This window comes from Pezoporus flaviventris, unplaced genomic scaffold, assembly GCF_033815535.1.
Source record: "Pezoporus flaviventris isolate CSIRO_AGI_PZ_B2104156 unplaced genomic scaffold, CSIRO_AGI_Pfla_v1 ptg000025l, whole genome shotgun sequence".
Taxonomy (NCBI): Eukaryota; Metazoa; Chordata; class Aves; order Psittaciformes; family Psittacidae; genus Pezoporus; species Pezoporus flaviventris.
In genome coordinates this window covers 21,512,029-21,538,723 of record NW_026892573.1, presented here as the reverse complement: position 1 = coordinate 21,538,723, position 26,695 = coordinate 21,512,029, and the positions used below count along the sequence as shown (strand labels likewise).

Genomic DNA, 26,695 nt, shown 5'->3' with positions numbered 1-26,695 from the left:
TAGAAAAACACAAAAACTTTTAATATTTGATTTTAGCATTTTCCAGATTCTGCTGTAGAAGTAGATAACAAATTTATATAACTTAAGAGAATTCATTAATAAGGAATTTTGAACACATTTGCAGAGTGTCTTTATAAATTCAAGAACTCAGTTTTGATTTTATGATTTTTTTTAATTATAGTATTATTTTGAATTTTTAAGTGAAAAGAATGAGGTGGTTTTCCTTGATTTGAAAAAGTAAACTGTTACGTTGTCCCATTGTGCTGGTTACTACTGTTAATCTGAATCAAGTTTGTTTTTAAGATTAATGGGAGTAAAATAGTGATTGTTCTATCACATGACAGAATTTTTGGAATTATCTTTGCAGGATGAGAGATGGAGTAAAGCATTTGATCCCAAACTCCAAAAACTTTTAACTGAGCTTGAAACTGGCTTGAGTACTGTTCTCAGAAGATCAGATCCTAATTACAGAGGATCAAAATTCAATGATGATGTACAAGGTTTGTTCTGCAGTTACGTCTTTTATAGTTAATGGTAAAATTTTAAATTAGGAATAAATAATTTATTTAGGGGTTGAATTTTCAGACTTCAATATCCCAGCACCTGCAGAGTGGGAAATATAAATGGTTGTAGTGTGTAGATTGGAATTAGTGATGATCAACTCTGGTCTCTTAGTCAGAACTTGATAATAAATCTAGTCAGAATAAGAAGTGGAAGGATAATTACATAACCATAGAGTAAAAATTTGCTTTAAGAGGTATGTTCTGACTGAAAACATTTAATAACCATTCATGTATTTCATATTTAAATATTTTACCTTATTTGCAGCTATACTTACACCAACAGATGAATTCCAGTACTGGATAGAATGTGCTCGTCATGGAAGTAAATGGTGTAGTAAAGAGAGAGCTTCTTATTTTAAGGACTTATTTGAGGACATTGCAAAAGTATGTTTTCTTTCTTGTGATCAGTCATATATTTGTAGACTCTTCTTATGAAATATGTGTCAGTGTATGTACATTCATTTCAAGTGTATGAAGATATAACAATTTGGTTATTTTTTTCTTAGACAAAATATTACTTTAAATGACATTCATGTAGTTTCTACTGACAGTGGTGCAAGGGAATGCCAGCTGTTAATTGGGAGCAGATTTGAGCATTGAATATTAAGAGCTGCTATAGAAATTTGAGTCTTCTACAGTTTGTGAAGTAGAAATTGGCTTATGAAGTTACAAAAAAGAAAACTGAAAATGCAGCAGATAATAATGCATGCCATGGTGCAATATTTTTGTCACCTATAAAGTGCTTGCTTGAATAGGTTCAGTGTCAGTGCATTCTTCCCATGAATAAACTTACACAAAGGCTTGGTCTTTGAGAGGATTATGCCATATTCTGTTAAACAATAAACCCCAGGCAACTGTAGCAATTGCCAGCTTCAGAAAAGTGTAAATATTTCTACAGTATGAATTGCAAAGCAATCATATTAAGGAAATTTTTTTTTTCCTAGGATTATTTCAACCTGGATAGTCTCTCATTATTTGAAGTTGTGGATCTGGTGGAGACTACCAAGGGCACTCTTGATGGTGTGTGGAGGCAAACAGAACATGATCCTTATCCACAGCCACGCATGCATAATCTCCTGGATGTAATAGGTAAACCTATATGCAGTCTTTGTTAAATGAACAATTGAGAAAAAGTAAAATGAGTCCTTGTGCAGAGACCTTCTTCCCCCTAAAGTCATCAATGGTAGCCTGCAGCAAAAAAGTGCTTTCTTCTTGTAATCATGACCATTAATGGTATTTGACTTATAGTTCAGTAATTCAGCTGGTTCTGGTAGATGCTTTCACAGGTGCTTGGGAAGATGACAGGTAATAACAAGATGGAGTTGGATATCTTTCAGCCTGTGGACTGGATTTTTCTTGCTTCTGTCTGACTCTTTGTCTTTCTCTCAGAGGAGGAAATTTGTTTACATAAACACCCGTTTGAAAGTTGATTTGGTCTGCCTGGAGGTGATTGCTTCTCTCTCTCTCAACAGCAGTCCCATTTTCTGGGACAGGCATAAGAGTCTGCCTGCTGCTGCCACATGTGTATGTGCATGAGGGAAGGATCGCTGGGGACAGCCAACTACTGCCATTACTGCTGATAAAGACAGATGGTTGTGGGTGGATTCTAGAATCCAAATCTGTCAGCTTTTGATGTTGGACCCACCTCAGTTTAACATGGAGATGTTCGAGAGATTTGTTGAATCTGAAACAAAATAATCAGTTATTGATAGATTTGTGTGGTTTGAAATGAAGACATTATACATTTTTTTTTTTAATGGGATTGGGATATGATGAAGCATTTAAAGGAATTAGATTGCTTTTGTCTACTTCTTTGTGTTCTAGGTGGCTCACTAGGTAGATATGTTCAGAAAAAATTAGCAGCTTTGAATTTGTGGAGGGATGCTTTCCACAGTGTTAAAGAAAATCTGAAGGCTGGCATCTTCATTTGTGAGCAGTGGGTGTCAGTTTGTGAGTACCTAACTGGACAACTGTGGCAGTATTATACTCTACATCCATGGAAAAATGAGAAATATTTCCCTGAATCATTAGCCAAACTTGGCAAACGTCTTGATGAGGTATGGTTTATTTCATTAGACACAGAATTAAACAACAGTGTTTTAAGTTAAAAATGAATTAAAAAAACTTGTACAGCCTTTTCAGGGTCAGACATCATTCAATAATCCATGTGTGACTGAGTCTTTCAAAAGTCTCTTGTAAAAAGGAAAGGGATGGGATGTGCTACTGGTGCTTTTTTGCTTCTAAATGTAAGTTTTATATTAAAAAATGTTGTATATATCATTTTTTTTCCATTATAGGTGCTAACTGTTAGAACACTGCATGAAAAACTTGCATTCTTTTTGCCAGCTGGAGAACAAAATGCTTTACGTCTTGCCCAAGTGTTTGAACCCTTTGCTGGCCTAAATCCTGTACACTATAATCCTTACACAGAGGTATGCTTAGTTTTAATTTGTTCACATTTTTTCCTTAGCTTTTTATGATGTGTATGGAGAGTCCTAAATTAACAGATGAATTAATTATCTCTAGCCATTATGGAAAGCAGCAGTCTCTCAGTATGAAAGAATTGTAGCACCAGCGGAACAAAAAATAGCAATCAAATTGAAGAAAGTTATTTCAGAAATTCAGGACAGCCCTCAACAGGTATGAGCATTTTTGTAGCCTGAACACTGTCTTAAAGATAGTTATTGAATTCTCAAGAGCAGCCTTGCAGAGAAGGATTTGGGGGGTGCTGGTCGCTGAGAAAATGAACATGAGCTGGCTTCAGTGTGCGCTTGCGGCCCAGAAAGCCAACCGTATCCTGGGCTGCATCAAAAGGAGTGTGACCAGCAGGTCAAAGGAGGTGATCCTGCCCCTCTACTCTGCTCTTGTGAGACCTCACCTGGAGTATTGTGTGCAGTTCTGGTGTCCTCAACATAAAAAGGACATGGAACTGTTGGAACAAGTCCAGAGGAGGGCCGCGAGGATGATCAGGGGACTGGAGCACCTCCTGTATGAAGACAGGCTGAGGAAGGTGGGGCTGTTCAGCCTGGAGAAGAGAAGGCTGCGTGGAGACCTCATAGCAGCCTTCCAGTATCTGAAGGGGGCCTATAGGGATGCTGGGGAGGGACTCTTCATTAGGGACTGTAGTGACAGGACAAGGGGTAATGGGTTAAAACTTAAACAGGGGAAGTTTAGATTGGATATAAAGAGGAAATTCTTTCCTGTTAGGGTGGTGAGGCACTGGAATAGATTGCCCAGGGAGGTTGTGAATGCTCCATCCCTGACAGTGTTCAAGATCACATTGGATGAAGCCTTGGGTGGTATGGTTTAGTGTGAGATGTCCCGGGCCATGGCAGGGGTGTTGGAACTAGATGATCTAAAGGTCCTTTCCAACCCTAACCATTCTATGATTCTATAAGTAGCCAGTTTAGAGGGCAGGAATAAGTCCTTAGAGCCAAAGATAGTATTTATGGATGGCAATAATGAGTATTGTCAGAATATGTTATTTTTTTTTCTCAGGAGAAAGAAATAATTTCTTTTAAACTTCCTATTCTAGCTTCTTCAAACATTTCAGAAGCATAAGGAACTGATAAAGCATCCAAATATAAGCAAAGAATTGCATTTTGAGAGGGAAATATTGCTAGCAAGACTTCAAGATTATGTGAAAGGTAAAAATGTATTTAAAAGTATTTAATTGCCTTAGGGTTTTTTGAAAATACTGAAATTCTTTATTTACTTTCAGAATTATGTCAGTATCCCTAGTAAATACAATAATGATTTTAAGTTGGGTCTGTTAGGTTTCTGATCTAACATGAATGTTTTGCTTGTGTTAGACTGTCAAAGAGACTTTGAAATTCGATGCCATGGTGTTCCTGGTGACGTTTCTGGACCACTGTCAGGCAAAAACCTTTCTGAAGTTGTCAATAATATTGTATGGGTACAGCAACTGGTGCTGAAGGTAACAGATTCCATTACTGTTTAGACACAATATTATCACAGAATATAAAACATCATATTTTGAGATTTCTGTAGGTAATTCTCCCAGGAATTCTTCCCCTTGGTCTGCTAAATATCTAGAGAGCAGTTCAGCTGATGTGTGTTAGTTGTGTGTCTACTTTAGGCAGCACTAAATTCCTTGATAGCTCTTAAATCTCCTCTGATTATACTGACTAGGGTTTTCATTAATTTTTCACACATCTAGATGTGAAATCTCATTTACGATACCTTTGAGTTTGGCATGGACCTTATAGGTACAGCAGAGGGCACATGGAAGATCTGTACCTTTATGGAAAATAACTAAAGACTGTGTGGCATGCTCTGGGGTATCTTAATAGCACCTACAGTGGGCGCTTTATTCAGAGCCAGTTTACTGTAATAAGAATATGGACATCTGGGGCACAATTCAGGATTCCCTTTTTTTTTCTTCTAATAGCTTTTTAATGTCATTTGTATGTTTTGTAATACTGATTTATTGTAGTGATTTTTCTTCTCTTTGAACACTCGGAAGTTAAACTTCTTTGCATTGTGATTGTGTTAAGGTGGATGACACTATCAAGCTGGCAGAGGTTCTTCTGTCTGACTTACCTGGATTTCAAACTTTTCATCAAAGTGCAGATTCTTTTCAGGAGCAATTAAAAGTATATGAACAAGAACAATTTGATGATTGGTCTAGGAACATCCAGTCAGAATTATCAAATCCCAAGTCAGGACTTTGGTAAATACATTTTCATTTAAATACTGTTTATGCTGAAATCTGTGGTGTGGTGTAATTCAATAGAACTTGATGGAGGGAATAAAAAAAAAATAAATTACACAATTGATAATGAGTGGAAAACCAAAAAGGAAGAGTTTATTATCATTTCATTATCCTGCCAGGCTTTTAAGGTGAAGTATACACGACAGTGTTTATAACTAATCTTGCAGTATCTGTTAACACCTGGAATGAAAAACATATTTGGTTTGCTTATTGTTACTACTTATCATCCATTGCAAATCATACAGTGATGATGTCTAGAAACCAGATAACTGTGCATATACTGTCTATAAGCATATAGAGTAACAGATTGATTGTTATTGACAAGAAATTCTGCAATCTAAATAGAGCAGGTAAAAGAAGAGTAAGAAAGAAATTTAACCAAAGATATCTTAACATTTTTTTAATTGCTTTGCCACGTAGCTTCTGTCTGCATCCTTGAGTGTTGCAAATTTTTTTTGAAAAAAGTGTCAAGTTTCAGAAGATACAGATGATATGTACATGTAAACTTATATTTTATGAAAAAGCACTCAAATACAACAAGTATATTCAGCACTCCAGTATATACCAGCCATCTAATTTACTAATACCATAAATATTTGATATTGAGAGATTTTAAAAGATATGAAGAAGTTCTTGAAAAGAAAAGGGGTAGCTCACTGCAAAGGGGAATGCAGTGGATATAGAAAGTAGAAAAAGGTGAGTGAAAAAAGTAAAAATATGAGTAAATCTGAAGTTGTCATGAAAGAAGCCAGGAAGGGTGGTGGCAGAAGCATTCCTACCATAGAAACAGAAAAAGGGGGGCAGTGAAATCTAAATATAGGGTGATATTCTTATTAGCATCTAATTGTGTATACCAAAGCATTCCACCAATCCAAGTCCTGGTTGCTAGATTGAATCCCTTAGAGAATTTCTTAGCAGTGCTGAAGGCTGAGGCCTCTAAAGTGCCTGCTTGAGAGAGCACAATCAATTGATCCAGTGTATTTGAGAAATACTGTCTAGCTGCAAGATATGTGTTAACTGTTGTAATAAGCCAGGAAAACTTTGTGAGCAAAACCAGTAGGCATTGTTCATTTCTTCTTGTCTTCACTGGCTTTTGATTAAGAGAAAAGTTATTGGAATAATTTATGAGTTAATTAAAATGTTAATAACCATAGAAAAACGTAATAGAATGACATCAAGCTTTTTAGAATGTTTAATGTATTATTATAAAATCCACCAAAGAAAGGATCAATATCAAAATATAGTCAATAATGCATTTAATTTGATTTTTGTTTAGCATCCAAGCTAATAGTCCTGTAATGGAGTTGGATCATGTTTTTGGAACATTAAACATACTTTATTCAGATCGTTTGGTGACTCTCCTAAGAGAAGTACGTCAACTGTCAGCACTTGGTTTTGCTATACCAGCTAAAATACAGCATACTGCAAACACTGCACAAAAGTTTTGTAAGCAAGCGGTCATCCTCAAACAGGTATAAGATTAAATGCCATAATAACTTTGTGTTCTGACTTCCAGCTTTAGTAGCAGAACTTCTTCAGGCTATTATCTTTCCTGATTGTGTGGCCAAGCTTTCTGTTATGTTGTCTGTATGAAAACGATGTGTTCCTTGAAGAAATTACCTAAGCCATTAAAAGAAAACTAAAAAAAAAGAAATACTTTGCAATTTCAGAATGTTTTTTGAAACAAAATGAATTATGGTATTAAAGCAATGTCAAGTTAGTGTATGAATATACAAAAATAAGACTACTAATTAATTGCCCTCCTAGTTTTAGTCTTAGTTTCTGATTATTATAACTGAAGGAAAATGTCATAACATTGACTAAATTGAGTTGTGGGGTATCACTCTTACTTCAGCTGCCAATCTGGAAGTAAATAGATCTCTTTTAGGTCTTGTGTCATATCCTGGCGGATGTCATGGGTACTTGAAGGTCCCTGAAATTGTGCTAGATGCTTACATGTGCATAAAATATCGGAACTGTTCCCCTTAAATCAGAGCCTGAAACACTTTTACTTAAGGTGTAGCCTAATCACCTCTGACATGTATGCTGTTAGAATTCATCACTAGAAGATTAGTATTAGCATTGCATGTGTACTTTATTTTTGCAAACTAGAATAGTTATTTCTTAATGGTGTTCATTGGGCAATACTTTTGGAAATATCCTGCATTACATTTACTGCTATGTATTATTCTTGCCTGTTCTTGTAAATTTCATCTCTCAATTTTACAGGTGGCACATTTTTATAACTCTATTGATCAACAGATGATTGAGAGTCAGAAGCCAATGATGTTACAGTCTGCTCTAGCATTTGAACAGATAATTAAGGTGAAAGACTTCCCCTCTTTTTGTATTTTTAATTTGTGATATCTGTGCGTATTCTATGCTGCTTTTTCTATGTTTATTGCTGGGCTTTAACTGCAACCTTTCCATATGAGTAACACTATATATTTAATTAACATTTATTGAAATCAGTGGGCCTTTTTTTTAATACTGTCATTTAAATAACTGCTTACTCCTTTGTACTTTGGATATTAGTATCATATGGTCTCTCAGGAATTATTTCTAGTGTTTGAATTTATACATGAACCACAGCGTGGTCAATCCCTTAATAGTTGGGAATGTTACTTCTAACAGTTCTAAATAATGTTGTTTTGGCCTATTTTAGTAAAAATGGCATATACTTTATTCTGGAGATAAATAAGTATTAAGCAATGGTTTCACTGTTTGACTGCTATTAAATCTTTGTGGGTTTTGCAATTCTCTTGAATGCTTCTAATGCACGTTTTGGGCAGGTTGAAAGTGGATAGTTTCCGGTTCATATTAAGAGCAAAGAATCTATAGTGTGCAGTTTGTTACAGTGAGTTTGTGGCCAGGCATAACATAATTGCTCTGAGATGAAAGTTTGAGTGTTTTTTTTTTGTAATTCGTAGGAATTCACAAAACATAAAGAAGTTTTAGATTCTTCTAAGAAATTTGGAGGAAATTACTTATTTTCTTTTTTTTTTTTTTCCTTTGAAGGGACCCTGAACTTAAAATTACACTACAATCTATAGGATTTTTAACACTATATCTCTATTTTATGTCTAGAGAAACATGTTGATTATTATGAAATTAATTTCACTGCTGTGATATGTTTGAAGCACTCCACCCTCTTCCAACTCTCGTACGATATGAGGATGGTGGGAGTATGATAACATGCCTATAAACTGTGTATTGGGCCAGAGAAGAACATCTCCAGAGCAAGCATTACAGAAATGATTAGAAACTTGCTCTTGAGAACCTTTTTGCAAGGCAGAGTATAAGAGTGGGGCTGAAAACAGAAGGGATTTTTGTGCTTGGAATTAGTTCACACAAAATGTTGGAGAGTCAGACCAAACTGTAGGTTTACAGTGTCCTGGAAAAAGTTGCCAAACTTTCTCTTAAATTTCCCCTGGGCTTGGTGCAGATTATGCCACAAATTATAGTGTACAGACTTTAAAATGCTGCAGAACTGTTCAAAGCCACAACATATTCTCCTATTTGACATGATTTCTGTCCTACATCTTTTAGGGATAAGTCCAGCTGTGAAACTTCAGATGCTTTTGTGTTCTGATTTTCTACTGCAAACTCAGCAAAATGCATAAACCCCCCAGAATCCTGATAGAAAGCCCAGAGTAATGGAACTCCCTAAAGCTGCTTATTCCACTGACTAGTGGAATTTTTCAGTGTAATTAAAAAAATTATTTTGTGATAAACAGGTGAAGTAGGATACCAATTATGAGTGACGCATTTTGGTTTTTGGTCTGTGTAGAACAAAGAGGAAGTAAGGAGTTTAAGGTGTCTTCTTAGCTTAAGAAGGTTGTTTTTTGTGTGTGGGACAGGACTCTCAACATCAGTGAATTTATTTCAAGCTCTGTTAAAAGTCTGGCATTTAAATCCTTCTCCAGTCTGTTGATGTAGCTATAATGATATGTCCATGTGTCTGTGATTTGCCAGATTATTATGTCTCTAGTGCAGTCGTGAGAGGGAAGTCCTTCATTTTTTACTAGGAGTAAAACCATGTTTCTCATATGACCATTTTCTGTATGCTGACTGTTAGACTGTTAGACTGTGTTTGCCATTAAATCTGACAAAGTTTGTATGTTTTTCAAGCATTCCAAATCTGGTCCTGGAGGGAAAACTCAAATAACTTGGGATAATCCGAGAGAGCTGGAAGCTTATATCCAAAAACTCCAAGCTGCTGCTGAACGGCTTTCCACTGAAAATAGAAAACTAAGAAAGTGGCACACAAACTTTATTGAAAAGGTATATTTTCCAGGTGAAATTGAAATCACATCTCTTATAGCTTACTTTACCCTTTCTTCATTTGTGTGGTGATGAATATCTTTATTATTTTTTCAAATTCTTTTAACAGGTTATATCACTCATGAATATTGATCTACTTCGGCAGCAGCAGCGTTGGAAGGATGGTGTCCAGGAGCTCAGAACTGGTTTTGCCAGCCTGGAGTCACAGGCAGGGTTTCAGTATCATATTGCAAACTGTTAACATTTGATTTTTCAACAATAATTAAGATTTAAGACTCAAACATGGTATGCCTGAATTAATTTTGATTCAGGAGTTACTAACTAGCTCAGAAAAACTGACTGTATACTAGTTGTTGCCAGATGTGAGGTAAAATCTCAGACGAGAAAGATGAAGATTATTGTTTTTATGTCATGCTACCAACTGGAGAAGAACAAAACTTGGTCATATCACGTGTTAAATTAAAAAATAGGAAAACCTTAAGTTATGTAAATCAGTTGTGTCTGAGACATTCATACAAGGACAAATAAAGAAATTGGTGTGGATGTGTGTTCTATCCTCAGGCAGAATAGAGCAAGTATATCAAATTTAGAATTAAAATTCATTTCTGTCTGAAACCATAAAAAAGCCACATTTTTATTTGTTCACTTATCAACTGTCAACTTTTAGAATAGAATTATAGAATTGTTTAGGTTTGGAGAGTCCCTTAACGTCATTGGGTAAGATGATTAAGATTTTGATTAAAAATATCACTTATCAAAGTAACTAGATGTTATTACTATTCTTTGGTAGATGTGGTGTTCTTAGCCTTTCCAATGCAAACCCAGATTATTTAAGTTAGTATTTGCCAGACAAATAAATGCAGTATTTTTTTAAAAAGTTTTTTCAATTTTTTTCAGGGTAATATGATAATAAATAAATACATTGATTCAGCTTTTGTTTTGTAATATCTAAAACTAAACCATATGACTAAGAGCGTCATCCAGATGCTCATTGGACTCTTGACAGGCTTGATGCCGTGCCCACTTCCCTTGGGAGCCTGTTCCAGTGGTCTCATACTTCTTTGAATTTTACTAAGATCTTGGTCTTCGGGCATTGTACTGTGCTCCGTTTCAGCTTATAATTATGGCTTGAGGAAGAAAATAAAGTAAAAATAAACACTTGAATTTTAGGGTTTCAAATCATCTGACATGAAGGCTTGGAGACAGCATTGGAATCATCAACTTTATAAAGCTCTGGAGCCTCAGTATCAAATGGGCTTAGAAGCACTCAATGAGAATTTACCAGAAATAAATATTGATCTGACATTCAAGTAAGATATTTTCTCTTTGTATTTTGTAAAGTATTCTACCTTAGATTACATTTAAATGCTAGTTGTTTTATGATTTGTTTTATTTTTTAGGCAAGGCCAGTTGCAATTCAGACCTCCTTTTGAAGAAGTACGAGCTAGATATTATAGAGAAATGAAGAGATTCATCTCCATTCCAAATCAGTTTAGGGGAGTAAGTGAAGCAGAAGAAGAGTCCATATTCGCTGTTATGACTGAAAGAAATGTAAGTGGATTTCTGACTGCTTTCAGTAAAGCAGACGATTTGTTCAGAAGGCTGACAGACGCTACTAATCAATTCAAGGTATTTTCAATATTTTAAGCCATGCTTTTTTTTTTTTTTTTTCTATAATTTTAGGTTTCAGATATTCTAGAAGTAACTGAGCAATGACATTTGTGCATTGTTGTCCTTTTCTCTGAGGCATATAAAGAAGAGCTTAGTAAGTCCATCCATGTTAAGCCAACCACTTAAGCACATACCTAACTCAAAGCATATGCACAGTTCCCATTGAAACCTAAATATTAAAGCTGTCTTTTTACTCTTGTTCAAAGTCTATTTTGGTTATCCTTAGATGTGTGAATACATCAAACCATTTTGTACTTCCTCATATTTGCACTGAGAATCTGTAGGTAATTGAAGGAGCACAGATATTAAAGATAATGTAGCATAGAAACATTATTAAAGTGTTGTAATACTATTGAGAAACAAGTTTTTAGTCTGGAAAATATTTCTTTTCCATACATGAAAAATAACGTTGAAAAGGAATGGATCGTAATTGGTCAAGTAGATCTGGAAACTTTGGTGAGGACACATCTTTCTAGCAAACAGGACTGGGAAAAAAACTTCAAAGCATTGAAAGTGAGAGGGAAGGAAGCAGAACGACTTCCAAGGTATAGTACAACTCTATTCTTTTGTTTGAATAGTGTATTCTGTCAGATAAAGGTAATAGTAAAATAGATATTTTTCTCTTTTTACAGAGAATTTGAAGTGTTTTTAAAATGCTTAGATTTTTGTTTTTTCAGTTTTATTTTAAGACACTTATCCCCTTTTATCTGTGCAGCCTGTTCTGAAAACTTTTAATGTCTTCGTTTGATATGATGGGAAATCCCCTAAAAATTCAGGGCTGATTCTGAAATATGACAGAACATGGTGATATTATAACAGTTCTTTTAGTTAAGTCCTATGCATGTGAAGTACATGTGGCAGTTAGGAACAGAGTTAGTAAATATTTATACATTAAATAATTCCTGTACTGAACTACTTGATTATCTCTTACAAGTTATAGTTTAAGATATGCTAGTGTAGGCTTTTATTCTTACATATATTCATGTGGATTGTAGTGTTTTGCATGGTTAGAATTCTCAAATGAAACTGCTAGGAATAAAGAGAAAAAAAATGAAAGAGGAAATGAAAAAGTGAAAGGAAAAAAAGACGATATTTCCTGCAGGAGAATGGACTGGTAGAACTTGTTGGCTAAGTGATAAGGACAGGCTGGGGTGAATAGAAAAGAAATTGGCTATGTGTCTTATAGTCAGAAACAACATGTGGCAATGAAGTGCCATGAGTTGAAAATAATTGGTGTTGAAGTAGGATGCACGGGAAGGTACCAAATAATGGAGCCCTTTTTCTTAGTGTTCTTTAGATGTCTGCTTAAGGTCGCTTGAGATAGATACGGAGGGTTGAAGTGACTCACTATGGCTTTTCTTGTGTTCTTAGGACTGTTGAAGCCTGAGTTAGTAAATTCTCATGGAAATTAGAGATTTAAAGACAGGACTGTACAGACAAAATAGTTTTCTTTTTGAGCTTAGAAGTAGTCCTTTTGAATTTACTGACTTTGGTTACGAAAATCAAGTAATTTTCTGCTTGGAGGAACAGAACACTAGACCTCAGTCCCCATAAAACTACATGGATATGCATAATGTTCATACTACAATGAGTAATTTTCCCAATAAGCTATGTCTTTTATTTGTAGAATTATGAGGACATTCTTTTCTTACTAGGCTACAAAATCATGATGAACTATAGATGTGCATAGATCTTAGAAAAATTGATGTGTAAGTATACTACTAATACTGCTGAATATTGGCAATTTTTCTATCTTTTGTCTTGAAGCACCATCAAGATAGATTGTTTAACTGTTAATTGCAACCCTGTGAAAACTGTAATTGATGATTTCATCCAGAAGTTGTATGATATTCTTGTCATTTCTTTGAGAAAATCTATTCAAGGTAAATAACTTAAATGAGTAGCATTTTTTGTTTCTTTTCTACTTGGGGACATTTGTGTTAATGTAAATACTTTTTTTAAGAAATATTTTACTAACAGGCACAGTGGGCTGCATGAATCACAGTGCAGATAAATTAATCTGGTACTAATTTTTCACTGCAGGCCCAATCTAGGACCTTTTGATGTCCATGTGCATCTTGCCCATTCATGTGTTGTGGCCACATCTGTTCTGAATGTAAAACGATACATATGAACATTATTTAGCTTGTTTCTTTTTCTGAAGGAAAATTCTTTTGTCATTTCAGGGAGAAAGGTTTATTTGATGTTTGAGGGAGGAAAACCTCTTAGGCATTTGAGGGTAATTGAAAGAGGCATCATGAAATGTGATTAAAAATGTTTTTAGATTTTTCTTTCACAAATTGAAATACTTCATGAAGAGTATTAAATAATCAAGACTTAACTCCATACAGTTACTTGTTACTTAGATTGTCAAAATGCAGAGTGATACAGTGCAAAACATTTCCTTATTTTCTGGGGGGTCTATCTATATCTGGAACAGGTAGACAAAATGTAGTGAGGTTTAGATGATGAGAAATACCAGTGCTTTTGGATTTAAATGTAACAATCAGGAAATACAGAATGCGTTGTGCAGGAAGTGAATTATTTCCATAGCCTGAAAGATTGTTTCCTGGAATATGTATTATTCTCTGGAATTGTACAGATCATTTCTCATTACTTAAGAGTTTTACCTTGGTAGGAAAATAAAACATTGTAGCTTAATCAGGCTTTCATTTTTGAATCTTTGTAATATTTAAAGCTAGGTGGCTTTAGTTAATTTCTTTAAAACAGAACAAAAAGACTCAAACCCCCAAAGCAATTGTAAGATCTGTTTTTTTTCCTTTTACCCAAAAAGACCTATACAGATGTAGAAAGTGTATAAATCATAGAATCATAGAATAGTTAGGGTTGGAAAGGATCTTAAGATCATCTAGTTCCAACCCCCCGCCATGGGCAGGGACACCTCACACTAAACCGTCTCACCCAAGGCTTTGTCCAGCCTGGTCTTGAACACTGCCAGGGATGGAGCATTCACAGCTTCCCTGGGCAACCCATTCCAGTGCCTCCCCACCCTTACAGTAAGGAACTTCCTCCTTATATCCAATCTAAACTTCCCCTGTTTAAGTTTGAGCCCATTACCCCTTGTCCTGTCTCTACAGTCCCTAATGAAGAGTTCCTCCCCAGCATTCCTATAGGCTCCCTTCAGGTACTGGAAGGCTGCTATGAGGTCTCCACGCAGCCTTCTCTTCTCCAGGCTGAACAGCCCCAACTTTCTCAGCCTGTCTTCATACAGGAGGTGCTCCAGTCCCCTGATCATCCTCGTGGCCTCCTCTGGACTTGTTCCTACAGTTCCATGTCCTTTTTATGTTGAGGACACCAGAACTGCACACAATACTCCAAGTGGCGTCTCATGAGAGCAGAGGGGCAGGATGTCTTACGTATTTATGTTTAATTCTCAGAAGGGATCCACACCGAACGCAGTGGATTACATTTAGAAAGCTATCTGTAAACACAAACATTCAGGTTTTATAGAAGCAGTAAATAAGATTTGGGTCTGCAATTTGTTAAGCAGGTAGATTGCATACATTAGCATATAACAATGTTTTATCACAGTACATTGGTCTGACTTGGATATTTGTTACTACAGATATTTTCTCTGTGATAACTTTGTTTTCCACTTTTATATAGCTCACCTATGTGATGTTTCTTCCTTTCTCAATGGTGCCATGGAAACTTTAGTGATTAGGCCCCAAACTGTAGAGGAAATAGCAGAAGACAATTTAAAATATTTAAGCCTACATGAACGAAAAGAAGGGGTAAGATACTGTTTTATCATATCCAGAACAACAGCTATCAAAAAAATGTAATTGCTTTCTAGTATGGAAGCTTATATTTAATGTAACTAGTTTAGAACATTCAATGGCCATATAAGGTCAGGGCAGTGGTTCGTATAGCACAGTATTGTCTCTTGAGGGACAGTATTTATCCAGGAAAGGATTCAGTTCTAAATAAACACATCTAAGTTTAGTTGTACGTGCAGGTGTCTGAATTGTGTGTGCTGTTAACAGAATCACTGGGGATGGGGGGTGGAATGTGAAACAAAGAAAGGCCTTGATGCTATGCAAATGCTGTTCAGCAACAGGTGAAATGTTAGTGTATGGTCAGTATTGTTTTCATCACTGATCTAAAACATAGCACCATATGCGCTGCTGTGAAGAAAATGAGCTCCATTTGTCATGGCTTAACCCCAGCCGGCAAGAAAACACCACACAGCTGCTCACTCACTCCCCCCACATCGGGGTGAGGAAGAGAATCAGACAAGTAAAAGTGAGAAAACACTTGGGTTGAGATAAAGATAGTTTAATGGGTAAAGCAAAAGAAGTGTAGCAAAGCAAAACCAGGAATTAATTCACCACTTCACATCAGCAGGCAGGTGTTCAGCCATCTCTGGCAAAGCAGGGCTCCATCATGTGTAGTGGCTACTTTGGAAGACATCACTCTAAACATTCCCGCTTCCTTCTTCCCTCATCTTTATATACTGAGCCAATGCCATATGGTATGGGACATCCCTTGAGTGAGTTGGGGTCAGCTGTCCTGGCTGTGTCCCCTCCCAGGTCCTTGTGCACCCCCAGCCTACTTCCTGGTGGGGTGGGGGGAGGAATAGAAAAGTCCTTGAATATGTGTAAGTACTGCTCTGCAATAGCTAAAACATCCCTCTTTCATCCACACTGTTTTCATCATAAATCTAGACATAGCCCCAGACCAGATACTATGGAGTAAATTAGCTATCCCAGTCAAAACCAGTGCACCATCTCAGCCAGAACCAGCATATGTATATACATATTTGCTGAATTCTATTGCTCTGCTAATGTTTTTGAATCTGAGTGGATCTCTGCTATATGTAACAAGGCACTTACCTGTTTCATAGGAAAAATTTGCTTCTGTATATCTCATGTCAGGATCAAGATATCTCTAAATATGTCAAATGCCATTTTTTTTCCAATGTTTTAATGTTATTCTATAAATAGTATTAAAAAAGCAGCTGTGTTTAAACATATAATCTGTGCATGCACAGTTGATGATTCTAATATATTTGCTTATAGTTTGGATAAACATGATTTGCTGAGTTTTTACATACACACATATTTTTAATCTGAGTTTAGATTTTTCTCCTGTTTCAAGAAGCTGAAGATAAAAACAAACTTCTGCGAACTGTGGCTGGTACAGGTTTGGACTCTCTCAGTAACCTAAGAGCTACATGGGATAAATTTGAGTTAATGATGGAAAGCCACCAGCTTATGATTGCAGAAGAGGTAACAATAAAAGATTACTACTTCACATAAAAATGTTGAAATTATTTTGAATGAGTCTGGAGAATTTTTTTCTTAAATTCAATCCAGAAATGTTCTCAGTTCAGTGTTAACATCAACATTACCAGGTTGAGGGAGAGCCTTTAAGGGAAGAGTGCTTAAACTCTTTAACCAGTAACTAGGTGAAACTTCTGTTTAACTGATGCTGAAATGAATGTTACATTGTACTTTTGTCTCAAACAGCTTTCTGGTGTCAGAGGTGGCTTAATGAATGCAGTGGTTAACTGAGGAAAACAGGATAACAGTTAAGAGATGAGTTTTTGTGTGCTCAGAGTCAGTATGTGGCACACAGGGACGTGGTTTAGTGGTGGACTTGGTAGTGTAGGTTAATGGTTGTTCTCAATCTTAGAAGCCTTTGCCAACCTAAATGATTCTATAGGGTTTATTATTCTCTTTTCACAAACTTTACTAAGCTATGCACGGTCCTGTAATCCCACTCCATAGGCAAATTGCTGAATTCACTTGAATTTCTACTGAAGATAGCAATATGCCACACAAATAGAGCAATTTTGTTAGGTGTTGTAAGATGCAGAGTCAATAGGTAGCATAGACTGAATAAATAGGTCTCAAATACCAGCATAAAAAAAATACTAAGTGCGTGCTCCCTTTTAGAAATTAAACCAGAAAAAGAAAGTTTAGGGTATTATACAAGAAGTGTTTTGAGTTTGATTTTGATCAAGTTGTAGTTACCAAGTTTTGAAGTTGATACTTTGATTTTGATCATACGTGTAGTTAGAAATCATTTTAACTCTTTCTTTACAGATTGAAATGATGAAAGGAAATGTGATTTCACGTATTAATATATATCTTCAAGAACTGGAAAAATTTAAAGCTCGTTGGGATCAGCTGAAGCCAAGTGACGATGTCATTGAAACAGGTGATCAGGATGTACTTGAGAAAAGTGCTCAGATCATAAAGGAAAAAGAAAAAGAATTTGATGAACTTGAAACCATGAAAGAAAAGCTCATGTATGTCTGTTTATTTCCCTGTGTACCTTATTCATTTATGTATGGATCTTTTGCAGCAGTAGTATCTCAGAAAATTTTGTCTAAATTTTATCACAATATTTAATTTCAAGGAATTTAATTTTATTTGTATTGCATATTTTTCATTAGTTTTTCAGGATTTTTTTATTGATTTTACATAACACAAATTTTCAAGCTAAGTTGTTTGTAATGGAAAAATTCAAGAAGTTTCTTAGGCTTTTGCATAAGGGAGTCTGTACACAAAATGCTTGGTTCTACCTTCCTTCTTACTGAGAAGGTTTGAGATATTTGTTCAAGAAGGGTGAGTTATTACTTCAGTCCTCTTGTAACTTAAGTGGGCAAGAGGTTACCTGTCCTATTTCTTGAGTAAGTGTCCTGTCTGGTAGACTTCTGTGCAAAAGGAAGAGATTTTTGCTCTAGGTGCCTGCTTTCAGTAAGCTCATTATTGTAAATCTTGAGTGGACAAGTTTTCTATTTAAATTCTTAGCTTGCCACTTAAATATGATAGTAAATAGAATTAGCAAATTCTTTCTACCTAGCAGAAAGAATCAATGAAAAGTTATTTTCTTTCAAGCTTTGTTTTGGGGACGCAAAATAATTCGCTTTTCTGGTAAATGAGAAAGAAATGAAAGTTTATGGAAAATAATTGTGAATATGGGAGAAGGTCACTGTGTAGGGGTTATCCCTCATATTCCTTTATTACTTCTATTCAAGAAAGTTACTATAAGGAAATTGCAGTTGGCAGCAATGTTCCTCAGTCAAGCCAACAGCTTTTCTTAAAAAATGTGTAATTATTTCCATATGATAACATCTCTTAAACAATAAATGTATAATGGAATCATATAATATCTAACACTGTGATCTTCTTTTTACTCAGTGAAGAATGCCATCATTTTAAATTGGAAGAGCCCGACTTCTCATTGTCAAAAGTTGTATGTCAGGATATTAAGAGTTGCGCAGAAGTCTGGGCATTGTATGAAGAATTTTATCAAGGCCTTCAGGAAAAAGCCAAAGAAGACTGGATTACTTTTAGGTATGATTTTATTACTTTCTTTTTCATGGACATATATATATTATGTGGTTGTAGTACTGTGTTGTCATGACTTTTTTATATTTGATTTTCACTCAGGAGTAAAACGTACCTATTTGAAGAATTTTTGTTTAAGTGGCATGACAAAATGAGGAAGATGGAAAAACATACTGTAATGACAGTAAAGTTGCAAAAAGAAGTGGACAAATATAAAGTAAGATGCTAATTACAAAAAAGGTTATAAAACAAAAACTCCTTTGGTATTACTAGCTAATATACTTTGTCATGTAGGTCATTGTTCACATCTTAGAATAAAATCAGTTACAATTTAATAAAATATCTTCTGATACTCTTTTGAACATTTCACATACTTTTGAGAACCTTTTAGTTCCTTACAGTTAACAGGAGGGTCATTACAGTTTACATAGACACATATTTTGCAATGAGTTTTCCTCAGTTGTACTCCTACACATTAAATACAGGAACTGAAAGAAATGACCTTTGGTTTAAGAATGTAAATTTTTGTTTTGTTTGAATAGCATGTTACTCTGTAATCAAGCATACAATTTTCATAAAGACTAGATGGATTCACACACGCGTTTTTCCTATAGATGATAGTTCCACTCCTAAAATATGTAAGAGGAGAATATCTTTCTCCAGACCACTGGCTGGATCTCTTTCGTCTTCTGGGTCTTCCCCGGGGCACTACACTTGAAGGTTTGTTATTTGGAGATCTGCTAAAAGTGACAGATGCCGTTGTAGAAAAAGCAATGGAACTTAAGGTATGAATAGTTCCAGTTATACAGTTTATTTTGTATAATAAATCTTGTTTTATATGCATATGTATATTTTTATTGCTATAGAAATTGAATTTGTGTTATATTTTTGAATGGAAAGTTTATTGCGAGCTCTGTAGTTTCAAATTAAATCTGTTTATGCTTTTAAATAGGATTTGAATTGTCGGGCCCAAGGTGAAATAACAATCAGAGAAGCATTACGTGAGCTTGAACTCTGGGGAGCTGGAGCTGTCTTCACATTAACAGATTATGAAGATAGCCAAGGCAAGACTATCAGGCTTATTAAAGAATGGAAGGACATAGTCAACCAAGTTGGAGATCATCGCTGTCTTCTACAGTCCCTCAAAGACTCTCCATACTACAAAGGTTTTGAAGATAAAGTGTCCATCTGGGAAAAAAAACTGGCTGAGTTGGATGAGTATCTGCAGAATTTAAACCAAATTCAGAGGAAATGGGTCTATTTGGAGCCAATATTCGGTCGTGGAGCTCTGCCCAAAGAACAGGCTCGTTTTAACAGAGTTGATGAGGACTTCAGGTTAGTGTTATGGAGTGAGACTTATTTTTTTAGTATCTTTGACATGAGTTGGCTAGAACATTCTTCATTTGTGAAAAAATACGCAGGAATTGGAATATGAATGGAGATGAATGTCAGCAATAGGAATTCAGTACATACAGGTGTGTGGCAGTGACACATAAAGTTGTTAACATAGGTTTCATTTAAGTGGGCACATGTGAAGAATGAAATCACATGAAATGTCGAAGATCACAAACAAGGCAGGCAAACACCAGATCAGTCTTGCAACAGAAGCAGAGGTGATGTAATTGGTTGGATTTCTTTTTCAGGAATCATTTCTTGTTGAAGGCAAGCACTTTGTTCACTAAGAAAGTACACAGATGGACTTCTGGGAGAAACAGATGGTTTATTTTTTTCCAAATAAGTCAAGGAGATAAAAAGATGGAGATTTTAGAAATGTAGAAAGATATGAACCATTATCTATCTTAACTTTAGTTAAAATGACCTCTTAGAAGGAAATAAAAGTCAAGACTTGAATTTGCTTGGTTTTGGATAGCCAGAAATGGTTGTTATTAAAATACATTAGAGAGATATTGATGTAAATTTTGAAATGCTTCATCATAACCACTGAAATCTAAATGCTATGTATGAGATATTTAAATGAATTACCTGTGCTTTAATTTTTATTTACATAACTACTTGTATATCCAGATTGAAACTGTCGTGGTTGTTTTATGAATTACTCAAATTTTCTTTCTGTCAAGATCCATTATGTTAGATATCAAGAGTGACAACAGGATAACATCACTGAATGTCCGGACAGGAATAAGAAACACCTTAATTACCATACTTGACCAGCTTCAGAGATGTCAGAGATCTTTGAATGACTTTTTGGAGGTACAGATGACATAAATATGATTTTCTATAAAGAAAGTCAGTAAGTTTGAATTTAAGTCAACAAAATTGTTTTATTTTGTGTTCATATAGGAAAAGCGCTCAGCATTTCCAAGATTATATTTCATTGGAGATGATGACTTATTAGAAATTTTAGGACAGCCCACAAATCCAGTGGTTATCCAGTCTCATCTAAAGAAACTTTTTGCTGGTAATACATTAATCTTCATTTGTAAAATGTACTTATTTAGAAATAAGGTTCTTCAAAGCTAAATAATCTATTGCAGGCTTTTTATTTCTTTCTTGCCACCACTAGACATTGAGGACTTAATGTTTGACTTTTAGCAATAAGTAACTTTGGTGCTGTTTTCTGATTAACAGGAATTAATAATGTGACCTTTGATGAAGAATTTAAATACATAGTTGCCATGAAGTCTGTAGAAGGAGAAACTGTGCCACTTAGAAATAAAATTCTTCTATCAAATGATGTGGAGGTAAGAAAGAATCCTACCCAACTATAGTTCTAGTATCTTTGAGAAATTATTTTGTAATGTAACTTTTGAGGTTTTTTCTTTTCTCTGTTAGGTGTGGCTAAACAGTTTGGCTTTAGAGATGAAGGAGACGCTGAAAAAAATGTTAATTGACTGTGTTGAAGCTGGAAAGAAATCACAAGGTTCAATTGATCCATCGCTCTTTCCTTCCCAGGTAAGTTGATCCAGTAATGCCACTGTGTAGTCTCAGATTTACCAAAGAAGTTATTTTTCAGAGGCTTATAAAGAAGTATAAATATGGGTTTGGAAGAAACTAACCATGAACAAATCCATTTTATTCATTTATAGTGTAGAGAACTTCTTAAAAATATGTTTTCTTATAATTCTTTTGTAAACATTTGAAATCTCGAGTCTTTGTCATGGCACCTGTTCTAACATCCATCGGTTTATTAAATTTGATGTAAATCTTGATCTTAGTTGGTAGTGAATGTTACATGCACTTAGTAACATAAAAAGCCCTTTTTGAAGCTGGTTAAAATATTGTTTCTAAAGTTTAACTGTATAAGCAGAAATAGTCATGAATATGAAATTCTTTTATGTGATTTTGGCTGGTAGCACAGAGGATAACACAGAATCACAGAATGATTGTGGTGGGAAGGAACCTCTAGAGGTCATCTGGTCAAAGACCCCTGCTCAAGCTGGTTCAGACAGGACCATGTCCAGACAGCTTTTGAAGGTCTCTAGAAATGGAGACTCTACTACTTCCCTGGGCAAACTGTGCCAGTGCTCAGTCACTCTTAATGGTAAAGAAGTGTTTCCTAAAGTTCAGACAGGGCTTTCTGTGTTTCAGTTTGTGCCCGTTACTTCTTCCAGTCACTGGGCACCTCTGAAAAGAGCCTGGCTCCATCTTTGTACCCTCCCTTCAGGTATTTATAGACCTTGATAAGATTCTGCCCTGAGCCACCTTTTGTCCAGGCTGAGCAGTCTCAGTTCTCTTAGCTTTTCATCACAGGAGAGATGCTTTAGTTCCTAAATCATCTTTGTGACCTTCCATTGGACTGTGTCCAGTAAAGCACCTGTCCTCACTGGCTCCTTTATTTCTTGGAAGGGGAGTTGTGATCCATAGATTCCAGGAATCTCCTGCGTTGCTTATGTCCTTTGTTGCCCATGTCCTTTGTTGCCCCTCCAGCGGGTATTGGGTTGGTGGAAGTCCCTCTGAGGACCATGGCCTGTGAATGTGAGGCTGCTCATCCACTTATTCTTCCTAGTCAGGTAGTCAATAGCAGGCACCCATTATAATGTCACCTTGACCTGTCCTCTTTAACCTATAAATCTCAGCTGACTCCTCATCCATCCCCAAGCAGAGCTCCATGCACTCCAGCTATTTCTTACGTAAAGAGCAACTGCCCCTCCTTGTCTTCCCTGCCTATCCTTGCAACACTCCAGCCATGGGAGCCACTCCACCACATCTTCATGATCCCAACAAGGCCATAGCACTGCCACTGCATACAGATTTGTAATTCATTATATTTATTCCCCATACTGCATGTATTAGTGTACAGGTACTTTAGAGAGGTGTCCCTGCATGTTGAGTTTCTGGAGAGGGTTTGAGCGATTTCTCTGTCATGGTGCCTTGTAGGCACTTCCTTGCTGAAGTGCAAATGCAGGCTGGGGGTGGTCCTGCTTAAGCCCAATTTTGCTGTTTTTTTCTTTTATCCCTTCCTGTCACCACCCCCTGCCCTTTGCTCAGTGATCCTGTCTGTCGCTGTCTTCCACTAGATCAGGTTGCTCAAGTGAAAGGTGTCCCCTCCCTATGGCAGGAGGGTTGGAACTAGATGATCTGTAAGATCCCTTCCAACACAAACCATTCTGTGATTCTATGCAACTACTGTATTGTTGGCATGGTGAGCCCATATTCAACAGGTTTCAGTTTCCATCTGACATACCATTTAATGGAAAAGATATGTTGCTAGCACATGCTGTAAAACAGCTACGGGACTTGCTGTATTGGATCACATTGCAGGTTTTCGCTAAATTTTGTCAGGTTATAAGGTGGCAATATATGTTCTTAAGAGCATAGCAAATTTGTGGCTTTTTAAAAAATAATAAATATCAAACATAATAAGTAGTTACAAATCAATTTTAAAACTTTTTAAACTTTTTTTTTATGTCTTCTCTATTTCACAAACGTAATTAGAACTTTTTTTCTCAAAGATTCTTTCCTTGGCAGAACAAATACAATTCACTGAAGATGTTGAAAGTGCCATCAAAGACTATAGTCTGCAACAATTAGAATTAGAACTCATGGCTAAATTGGAACATTATACTAGCATTGATAATGGTATAGAAGATACTGGACGTAAAGGTATAAAAAAGATTTTTAATATATATTATTCATAATGACTATGTAGTATGATAGTATTTGACATTCTGTTTACTTAAGCAGGAAATTATATAAATCTGTCTCAGTTTGAGTTCATAAAGTTGAGTTACATAAAGTTACCCACTTATAACTGCCAAGATTTGTGTGTTTAATGTTACAGGGTGAGCAATGTTTTTTTATTTAGATGATAAGTTATCTTGGAGCATTTATATGTGAAACCCTCTTTTAATTACTTTTAAATACTTATTTTTTGCTGAGGAAAATTCAAATGAAAAAAGAACCTTATAAAAAGTGGAAGGAAGGACAGGCAGCCTGAGAAGAATACGGGGATGTTGTCTGGGAAGTTAGGGACCAGGCTAGGAAAGCTAAGGCCCAGTTAGAATTAAACTTGGCTAGGGATATTAAGGAGAGCAGGAAGGGATTCTACAGGTGCATAGCAAATAAAAAACAGACTAGGGAGAATGTAGGCCCCCTCAGGAAGCTCTCGGGAGAACTGGCTACACAGGATTTGGAGAAGGCTGAGGTTCTGAATGACTTCTTTGCCTCGGTCTTCGCTGGCAAAGGCTCTGACCACACCACCCAAGTCTTGGAAGGCAGACGCAGGGAATGTGAGAATGAAGACCTTGGGCCCACTGTAGGAGAGGAACTGTTTCGAGACCATCTTAAAAATCTGAACGAGGACAAGTCCATGGTTCCTGATGAGATCCATCCGCGGGTTCTGAAGGAGCTGGAGAATGAAGTTGCTAAGCCGCTGGCCATCATATTTGAGAAATCATGGCAGTCAGGTGAAGTTCCCGATGACTGGAAAAAGGGAAGGGGAAAATGGATGACCCGGGGAATTACAGGCCAGTCAGCCTCACCTCTGTGCCTGGCAAAATCTTGGAGCAGATTCTCCTGGAAGACATGCTAAAGCACATGAAAAACAACAAGGTGCTTGGTGACAGCCAGCAGGGCTTTACTAAGGGCAAATCCTGCCTGACCAATTGGGTGGCCTTCTATGATGGGGCTACAGAACTGATGGACAGGGGTAGAGCAGTTGATGTCATCTACCTGGACTTGTGCAAAGCGTTCGACACTGTCCCACATGACATCCTTGTCTCTAAATTGGAGAGACATCAATTTGATGGGTGGACCACTCGGTGGATAAAGAACTGGCTGGATGGCCACACAAAAAGAGTTGTGGTCAATGGCTCAATGTCCGGCTGGAGACCAGTAACGAGTGGTGTCCCTCAGGGATCGGTGTTGGGACCGATCCTGTTCAACATCTTTGTCGCTGACATGGACAGTGGGATTGAGTGTGCATTCAGCAAGTTTGCTGATGACACCAAGCTGTGTGGTTCGGTTGATACACTGGAGGGAAGGAATGCCATCCAGAGGGACCTTGACACACTTGTGAGGTGGGCTGATGCCAACCTCATGAAGTTTAACCATGCCAAGTGCAAGGTCCTACACCTGGGTCAGAACAATCCCAGGCACAGCTACAGGTTGGGCAGAGAAGAGATTCAGAGCAGCCCTATGGCGAAGGACTTGGGGGTGTTGGTCAATGAGAAAACGAACATGAGGCAGCAGTGTGCGCTTGCAGCCCAGAAAGCCAACGGTATCCTGGGCTGCATCAAAAGGAACGTGACCAGCAGGTCAAAGGAGGTGATCCTGCCCCTCTACTCTGCTCTTGTGAGACCTCACCTGGAGTATTGTGTGCAGTTCTGGTGTCCTCAACATAAAAAGGACATGGAACTGTTGGAACAAGTCCAGAGGGGGGCCACGAGGATGATCAGGGGACTGGAGCACCTCCCGTATGCAGACAGGCTGAGAAAGTTGGGGCTGTTCAGCCTGGAGAAGAGAAGGCTGCATGGAGACCTCATAGCAGCCTTCCAGTATCTGAAGGGGGCCTATAGGGATGCTGGGGATGGGCTCTTCATTAGAGACTGCAGTGATAGGACAAGGGGTAACAGGTTAAAACTTAAGCAGGGGAAGTTTAGATTGGATATAAAGAGGAAATTCTTTCCTGTTAGGGTGGTGAGGCACTGGAATGGTTGCCCAGGGAGCTTGTGAATGCTCAATCCCTGGCAATGTTCAAGACCCGGTTGGACAAAGCCTTGGGTGGCATGGTTTAGTGTGAGGTGTCCCTGCCCATGGCAGGGGGGTTGGAACTTGATGATCTTAAGGTCCTTTCCAACCCTAACTATTCTATGATTCTATGATTTTTTTTTGTTTATATGTTTACTGATAATTTCTTTTCACCTACTGAACTTTGCTGCAGTGTTTCATGGGGACTAGCCAGAGAACTGTTGAAGTACTTTGTCATGCCAGTATATTCTGTATGGCTGTTGTAGGTGATGCTGTTTTTCTCTAGATATATACATCTACAATAATTCTTGCATAGCTCTGTAGCAGTACCAGTCAACTTATTTTCAAGGCATGTTTGGTCTGAATCATATAAAGTGCAAATCAGTTAGAGTAATTATGACTTTGAGTGCTTATTCCTCTCTTTTGACCATAAGGGGACTTTAAATGACTACCTCAGATATAAAATTCTATAGTTTAGGTTAGGTGAGGTGGCTGTTGGCTCTATGATGACTCTATACCCTATATGTATAAAAAGACTCAATTTAACATGTATTTGACAATCTTTCACCACATTTGTATAGCTGTTTACTGTATGAACTGTTAACATCTGATGTATTAACTAGGTTTAGGATTCATATCACCTACATTCAGCTATCTGTAAGTGTGGTTATTTATCTAAGCTCCCTTTCTGCACTCTTGCTATAGACAGTGGGGAAATGTCATCAGTTATGGAAGAGTGTTCATTCCACCTATTGTATAATACATTTGTAATAATAGTTTGGTTAATAGGTGTGAGTTTGAAGTGAGTTGCCTGATTATCCCCACTTACTTTCATTTAACTCCCATTGTGGAATGGCATAGAAGAACATAAACTGGGCTTGCTTCAAATGAAACTGAGTTAAGCAGTGTGTTCTCAGAGTACACTTAATGCACCCAATCTGCTAATGAGCATTGATTTTGCATCATCCTAA

General features: G+C 36.8%; 1 protein-coding gene across 2 annotated transcripts in view; it reads left to right on the top strand.

Annotated features, from left to right (window-relative positions):
* DYNC2H1 (dynein cytoplasmic 2 heavy chain 1) overlaps nt 1-26,695 on the top strand; it is a 164,870-nt gene that overhangs the window by 3,066 nt on the left and 135,109 nt on the right. The window contains exons 3-31 of one of the 2 annotated variants that reach the window (XM_061457809.1): nt 368-500; nt 829-947; nt 1,508-1,652; nt 2,388-2,620; nt 2,861-2,995; nt 3,090-3,203; nt 4,099-4,210; nt 4,376-4,500; nt 5,081-5,256; nt 6,575-6,770; nt 7,528-7,623; nt 9,430-9,582; nt 9,692-9,790; nt 10,753-10,892; nt 10,983-11,211; nt 11,671-11,798; nt 13,021-13,136; nt 14,881-15,008; nt 16,356-16,505; nt 17,325-17,530; nt 18,426-18,581; nt 18,678-18,792; nt 19,190-19,360; nt 19,528-19,910; nt 20,654-20,786; nt 20,877-20,994; nt 21,165-21,277; nt 21,369-21,488; nt 23,489-23,639. In XM_061457809.1, the coding sequence (XP_061313793.1) occupies nt 368-500; nt 829-947; nt 1,508-1,652; nt 2,388-2,620; nt 2,861-2,995; nt 3,090-3,203; nt 4,099-4,210; nt 4,376-4,500; nt 5,081-5,256; nt 6,575-6,770; nt 7,528-7,623; nt 9,430-9,582; nt 9,692-9,790; nt 10,753-10,892; nt 10,983-11,211; nt 11,671-11,798; nt 13,021-13,136; nt 14,881-15,008; nt 16,356-16,505; nt 17,325-17,530; nt 18,426-18,581; nt 18,678-18,792; nt 19,190-19,360; nt 19,528-19,910; nt 20,654-20,786; nt 20,877-20,994; nt 21,165-21,277; nt 21,369-21,488; nt 23,489-23,639 (4,393 nt within the window). Of the gene's footprint in view, nt 1-367; nt 501-828; nt 948-1,507; nt 1,653-2,387; nt 2,621-2,860; nt 2,996-3,089; nt 3,204-4,098; nt 4,211-4,375; nt 4,501-5,080; nt 5,257-6,574; nt 6,771-7,527; nt 7,624-9,429; nt 9,583-9,691; nt 9,791-10,494; nt 10,893-10,982; nt 11,212-11,670; nt 11,799-13,020; nt 13,137-14,880; nt 15,009-16,355; nt 16,506-17,324; nt 17,531-18,425; nt 18,582-18,677; nt 18,793-19,189; nt 19,361-19,527; nt 19,911-20,653; nt 20,787-20,876; nt 20,995-21,164; nt 21,278-21,368; nt 21,489-23,488; nt 23,640-26,695 lie in introns of those variants that run through there. The other variant, XM_061457808.1, reaches the window with a different exon arrangement.